This window comes from Vigna unguiculata, chromosome 5, assembly GCF_037176805.1.
Source record: "Vigna unguiculata cultivar grain cowpea cultivar isolate G323 ecotype 2 chromosome 5, ASM3717680v1, whole genome shotgun sequence".
NCBI classification, from domain to species: Eukaryota; Viridiplantae; Streptophyta; class Magnoliopsida; order Fabales; family Fabaceae; genus Vigna; species Vigna unguiculata.
The window spans coordinates 45,001,684-45,009,179 of record NC_140796.1 but is presented as its reverse complement, the minus strand read 5'-3'; the positions used below and the strand labels follow the sequence as shown (position 1 = coordinate 45,009,179).

At 37.1% G+C, this 7,496-nt stretch overlaps 1 protein-coding gene across 1 annotated transcript; it reads left to right on the top strand.

Moving 5' to 3' along the window:
* The first annotated feature begins 781 nt into the window (after positions 1–781).
* Positions 782–6,560, top strand: CIP7 (COP1-interacting protein 7). The gene is made up of 9 exons (XM_028072480.2): positions 782–1,273; positions 1,362–1,538; positions 1,748–1,875; positions 2,437–2,471; positions 2,549–2,601; positions 2,717–2,869; positions 3,101–3,327; positions 3,425–5,079; positions 5,170–6,560. Exons 1-9 carry the CDS (start codon positions 1,215–1,217, stop codon positions 6,145–6,147), a joined length of 3,465 nt encoding a protein of 1,154 aa, XP_027928281.1. The 5' UTR covers positions 782–1,214; the 3' UTR covers positions 6,148–6,560.
* Positions 6,561–7,496: the final 936 nt, after the last annotated feature.

Below are 7,496 nucleotides of genomic sequence, written 5' to 3'. Positions count from 1 at the left end.
TTTTGTCATCGTTATTGGTGAGCTTTGGTTGTTACCTTTCTCCTATTTGTCGGTTTCCTTTGTTTTGGAGATGTACATTTGTTTGCACATAAACATACAATTATAGACAGCTAGCTCCTTCCAATTTATTCACCCCAATCATGGTTGCAAACCACAGATAGCTACTCTTCATCTCCCAACATTAACAATCATCACTTTCCATTTCTTCATTTTTAATGATTCAGTTTATTCAATATGTAGTTCCTACGTATTTCAACAATGTCTCTGTTTCTGTAACCCAGTATTTCATTAGTAAACAACTAAATAATTATTGAGTCCAAATTCTTTTATTTATCTTTTAATGAACATTATACTTCAAAAATATTCAGTACAGAATCTATATTCAGCTCTTTCATATTAATGCAAGTATCCCTTATGATTTTTTATTTATTTTTTACTAATTTATTCAAGCTAACATTGACACTGTACATAGTCTTTAAAAAAATGAGTTGATTGATGCTGAAGAGAGAGATTGATGAAGATAATCCAAGTGAAGAAAAGTTTTGTCCGAATTATTACTGTTTGTTGGGAGCATGAGAATGTGATGTAGACAGATGAGGTTCATGCGAGGTTGATGCCAAAAGGATACTTTTATTTATTTATTTATTTGTATTATTATTCTTCTTATTATTTTTGTGGTTGGCACTTGGCATTGACAAGTATGATGAAGTGTGATGTGAAGTGATTACAACAACTGTAATTATTCTTTGCTGCTCACTCACTCACTCTTCTCCTGTGAATGACACCGACAACAATCTAAACCAAACAAGACATGGTCTCATACAATTCTCTCTCTGCTCTCTTCAACGAAACGTTGACAGAGAAAGGAAAATGGACCTCTTAACCACCCTCTACTCTATCAGCTTTCAGCTTTCATCATCCTCGTTGCAAGTTCCAAGACTTGAACCACTCTCCACACAATTCTCTTTCTAAAAGAACAACGTGCGAGTGTGTGTGTGTTTATGTGAGTGTCTACACAATAGCATCAGCATGTTCTGTTGGTCCCACGTACCCAACTCAACAAAAGCCCCTTCTTCCATTCCCACATTCTTCTCACTCACCCCATGTCCCTGTGATCACCTCCCCCTCATGTAAGAGGAGGGACTTCATAAGGCTAAGGATCCAAAGCTTTCAACTTTCGACCTCTCTCTCATTTGGGTCCTCTTGCTCCTATTATGGACCCAAGCACTCGTCTTGATCATGCCCTCTTTCAGCTCACTCCAACCAGAACCAGGTTCTAATGATTCACAGTTCGCAGACACGTAAAAATTGTAGCACCAAATTGTTTTAACATTGCGTGTTTCTTGTTCTGTATGTTGAAGGTGTGACCTTGTTGTTGCTGGTGGAGGTGTGACTGAAAGGTTGGCTTCTGGGCTGTTAGAACCGTTTCTTTCTCACCTGAAGAGTGCCAAGGATCAGATTTCCAAAGGTGGCTATTCCATCACTCTGCGTCCACCTGGTGGATATGCTCCCTGGTTCACCAAAGCCACCCTCCAAAGGTTCTTCAGTCTCTTATTACTGTTCTGCACTTCCTTTTGCTTTAATAAATTGGATTAGAATGTTCTGAATGCAGAAAATTGTGAATTTTGGATCAGACCAAGGAATAATAAAGATTAGCCTCCTTTAATTACTTGTGTGTAGGTTATAATCACGGGGAATGATTTTATAAGACCAATGTTGTTTGTCTGTTTTGGTTCATTTTCAATAGGTTTGTTAGATTTATAAGCACTCCAGAAGTTCTAGAGAGGTTTGTGACAATAGAGAAGGAGATTGTGCAGATTGAAGAAGGGTCGATTCAGTCTAGTGAGAGGAGCAATTTGGTGGCAGAAGCAGAAGGTATGAATGTGAAATCTTATTCCCGTTATTCACTTGCTGTGTTGATTGGAATTGGATATCCCAGAACATCTAGCTCCTTCTCAATTATTTTCCCCTATCATCATTTTTAATTAAACTTTCCCGTGGTAAATTCTTATTTCTTTCATTAATTCTGCAACTATTCAATTATAAAGGTCATTACTTTTTTTCTTCTTCGAAAGTTGCGAATAGTATTAGATGCTAAACTGACATGTTATGATATATGGCTTTATCTTTGGCTAATCTGATTGGAATGATACTTTGATTTTTTGTACGATCTTATGTAAGAAAGACTAGCACATGAACCCGTGGGAATTATCATTAGCCACTTTTCTGAAGCCATAACCAGTTGTCATATATATCTCTTTCTTCCCTGTCTACTATTTTTATCTTCCATTACCACTTTAAATAAGAACTGGGGAAAGAGAAAAGGTAAAAAGCAAGATTGTTGTAATAATGGAGGTAAATTAGAAAAAGGAAAATAAAATGTTACTCCAACTACATATTTTGAGCTGTTGTTAACAAGAAACATGTTAAATGCAGATGGACGTGTCAGAAGGTCAACAACTTCCTCTAAGGTATGCAATGTGACTCTTGCTAATGTTTACTTCAGCTTTGGTAAGATATTGAAACTCTTGCTACCTGTTGTGTTTAGCTGAAAGAGGAGCAAGCTGGAACTAATGAAGATGGATATGAAGAAAACTCCAAGTATTGAATTTTTGGTGTTTCCCTTATATGTTGTTTTGTATAACATCTTTTTTTTTTCTTCAGGATGAAGCTAATATTCCTTATAACATTTTTTTCACCAATTTTCTATGAACAGAATTCGCCTTCGACGTGTTCTAGATAACCGTAAAGCTATGCTTTGCAAAGAACAAGCAATGGCCTATGCCCGTGCTCTAGTTGCAGGATTTTACCCGGAATCCGTGGATGATCTTATATGTTTTGCTGATGCATTTGGAGCTTCACGTTTAAGGTCAGCAACTCTTCACTGCTTGTTCTTCTTTTATGACTAAGATATTATTTACACAGTGTTCCTTCTGAGATGACCAGGACAAACAGCATTCTGGTATATCTATTCATATGATTCCTTAGTATAGGATTATCGAATGAAGATACAGTATTTCATTATTGCAAAGATGTTCTCTGTTTATGTCCCTGGAAATTTCTCATGTTTTGTTATTTATTATAATTTTGGTGCATGTAGGGAAGCATGCATAAATTTCTTAGAGCTGTGCAAACAAAAGAATGAAGACAAACTCTGGATAGATGAGATAGCAGCAATGCAGGCATCTGCTCAGCGTGAATTGCCATACTTGAGGACATCTGGGATCATACTTGCTGGTGAAGATGATACAAGCAGTAAATTAAATGGCATAAATGATGCCCCAATTTCTGAGTCAACGCCAAGTCATGCAAGTTTTGAAGGCCAAGGTTCAGTATCTCAGTCTCTTCCCTCTTCTGAGTACTACATGTTCTGAAACAAAGTCTACCAAATAAGATAGTTATTTGTTGCTATGAAAATTTGCAGATTATAGTTTGCCAAGTCAAAATCCATCAGGTCAAATACCAATGTCCTGGCCAAACCATGTACCTCAGTACATGCACAACTTTCAGGGTCATGCATTTCAACAAATGCCCCCATACCAAGGGTTCCTCTATCCTGGTATGCAGGTTCCTCCTTCATATTATCCAGGTAATATGCATTGGCCTCCAAGTGTGGAAGACCCTCATATTGTTCATGACCGAGATAAGGATTACCATAAATCATCGTATAAGAAGAAGAAGAAGAAGAAGAATTCTCAAGTACTGGAGCAGTCTGAAGAAGAAAGCTCAACAGCTTCCTCTGACTCCAGTTATGAGAGTGATTCAAGCCAAGGGAAAAAGCAATCTTCAAAAGAACATCAGCACAAAAAGAAGCATGGCAAGAAGTCCTCAAGGAAAGTAGTTATACGCAATATAAACTATATAACCTCTAATGGAGATGGTGAGAAGGGTGGTGTCACAGAGGGGAGTTTGTCCAATGAGGAAGAATTTATCAATGGAGATTCCCTTAAACAGCAGGTAGAAGAAGCTGTAAAGTCAAGCTCCCGTCACCATAAGAAACACCATAGTTCAAAACACCCTGGCATGCTAAATGGTTCAACAGATACTGATTCCATTGCAATAAAGGGCAACAACAACAACTGGGACGCTTTCCAGAATCTTCTTCTGAGAGATGATGATTCAGAAGAACAACAACCTATGAAGTTTCAGGAGGAATATACTGTGAACCAGAAGTTTGAGAATGGAAGGTCAAATGAATTTAATCATGAACCCAACATTACTCGAGTGGTTTCTAATGATGCCTTTGTTGTGACAGAGAGGGAATTCAACAGTTACAGTCAAAATCGTGTTGATAACTTTAAGGAAGGGAATGATGCACTTTCATTGATGAAGAAAAATAATAGCACAGATGCAGAGATGCTGTTTTCTCGGAGAAATGACGAATCTGGTAGCTATTCCATGTCTACTCTGTCTGGCAATGGCCCAGAATCTTCCCTCACTAAATGCCAGAAAGAAGAGGATTGGTTCATCATCAATCAGTCTGATAAACCAAGAAATGAGTATCAGAACCGAGATTTCAGCATTTTTAATGGCGTTGCTACATCACCAACTACTGCTTCACTTCTCTTAGAGAAAAACAAGAAAGACATTATGACTGATGATTCGTTTATGATTCAAGCTCGATCATCAGAAGATAAATTCAATTCTCAGTCAGCAGCTGATCTAAGTTTGGTTTCAGACATTGTTGGGGCTACTGAATTCATGAACATCACACAAGAAGGTTCAAAAAATAAGACTGAAACTTTAAATTCCCATGAGCCTGAAGACCTCTTCATGGTTCTTGATCGTGATTCAGCGGCAGAGCGAAGTGTGGCTCCCTGGAGCATGGAAATGGATTACGAGAATAACTTTGCTTTAAATGAAGCTAATAGAAAGCTTTCTGAAATTGAAACAGATCAAAATCATCCATCTAATAAGGAGGGTACTGATACAAAAACTCCTGGAGTGAAAAACGGAAAAGTTTCAAGTAAAGAGGCAAAGTCTAAGGCTATCAATGGTAAAAGCAAATCTGATATCACATCAAGAAGCAAATCATCCCCAGGAACCAGAACTAGAGCTGTGAAGACCAAATCTGAGAAGGTAAAATATAGGAACTGTCTTGTTTCTACCAATCTCCTTTTCTTATTGATTTCTAGTTTGTTCACATCTATTGCCCTCTTTTGTTTGTAGGAGGAGGAAAACAGAAAGAGAAAGGAGGATCTGATGATTCAGCGGCAGAAAAGAATCACTGAAAGAAGTGCTTCCAAGAAGACTGGAACTGAAACCAAGACTTCCTTGACTTCTGCAAAGAAAGGGAATCCTAAGATACATCCATCCAATGAAGAGACTAAGAAATTGAACAAACCAGTCCTCAGGAATTCCACCATTGAACGCCTTGCAGCTGCTCGAGTAACTCAGCCAAAGGTTTCACCAAGCCAAGCAAAACCTGGACCAACCAAGAAACCACCCTCGAAGGCAAATGGTGTACCTCTGCAGAAGACTACCAGCACAGAAAAGAAGAAGCAGGGCTCAAAAGAAGTCAAATCTTCAAGTCAAAAACAAGATACTAAGAAAACAAATGAGAAAGTTCTGGCTTCCACTAATGGCAAGGCTAAGAATGAAACGGAAGTCTCAGTTGAATTGCGAGTGAACTCTGGTGCTGCACAATCTGTTGAACCAAACAACAGCAATCTTGATTTGAAAGATAATGGAGAGCCAATCAAGACATCATCAGAGAAACAAACAACAGATGTGATCTCAGAAAAAGATCATGTGCCTGGAAATGTTGGCCAGATTAAGGTGAACTCAGGTTTGCCAAATCACGATCAGGCATTGCAAGGAAGTGAAGAAATTTCAAACAAGTTATCTCAACTTCGAGGTGATAACAAACCTCAAGATATTACTGATGCGATCACAAACCCTGCAGCTGCATTACCCAGCAAACCCGTTACAGTTTCTGCTGTGAACTCAGAGATTAATCAAGAAATAGATGAAAGTAATCCTACCTTGCCTAATGTCACCGAGAAACAAATTTCCACCCCTCCACCACCCAGTAGCCAACTGATGCCAGAACCAGTCCACTCCAGGAAAAAATGGAACAGTGATGAGGATTCTTCAAAACCAGCAAAAGGATTTCGTAAGCTTCTGTTCTTTGGAAGAAAGAGCTGAAGCATCCTGGTGCATTGGTAGAGTGCAAATTGGTTCATGATAATCCTCTGAAATGTTCAGACGGTTATCACTTCTTTATTCCATGCTTTTGGTTATTCAATGCTTGAAGAAGAGTTCAATTTGTCCATTCTTTTGCTCAACAAAAAGCGTTTGCCATATTGAGTTATTTGTTGTTTTGAACACGTCTATGACATGTGGAAGATTGTAGATAATAACATGGAATTGGGAGTTGCGGTCTTATTAGAGATCCATGATGTAAATTATCTGAATATGGTGTTGTTTCCTACGGAAGGATTTCACAGGTAAATAAATTTTCCATGTTGGAACTTGGAACACTGTACAAGGCTCCTCTTGTTTACTTGTATTTGCAAATCTTGAAATTATAATGTTTGATGTGTGTTGTTTTTGTAATATTTCACATTGCATTTATATGTCACAACAATGACTTCTTTTATTTCATTTTGATCCTTTGGAGCCTTAATGAATGTTAAATTTGTTATGATCGAGTTCTTACCATTAAGCCAAAACCAAAAGTTACAGTTAATAGTCAAGACGCTATTAAGAATCGAATTCGTGATTTGGTTCTACGGGACAATTGTTGTCTTATTAGGAATTGAATTCGTGACCTTAATTCTGATATTACTTGTTAGATTTATCGATGAGAGGAGATTCATTAAGGAGATATAACACCAATAAGATATGAATTCAACCACATCAGATATTTACATCACTCTTAACTCAATCTCACCAATAAAACCTGAATCCAATCACATTAGACATTAACATCAGTCTTAAATCATAACTTTGAGACAATCTTCAAAATAATATAAAGATTTATTTTCTCGTTTCTAAATAAGTGACTGAGATCCACACTTAAATTATTACCAAAATTGTTGTAGCATGGTATTGAAATGATGAGAAAGAGAAATAGCAGTGGCATGCAATTGATGCAAAGGGATAACAGAACCAAAAGGAGAAAATTAATGGTAGCAACAAGGCACCGACATAAACAGTAATAAATATGATTGTGATGTGTAAGACAAGACCGTGAAAACGTTAGCTGAAAACCGAACAGTGCTTAGCTGTGTACTGATTGTGGTGTAGTTTTGTCATTTACACTGACATGTGCATTATGCATCGGCAAAGAATCCTCACATCACGATTATGTTCGAGAGGAAAAAAATACAAAATGCAATAAATTAAAAATTAATTTTTTTGTGACGTAATTACATTTTTTATTTAATGAAAAAATATTTTTAACCAGAACTTTATCTTTTTTTAAATTTAAAAGTTGTGTAGAAAATATTAAAATCATGTTTTAAAACATGATTTTAATAAGTCATGTTTTA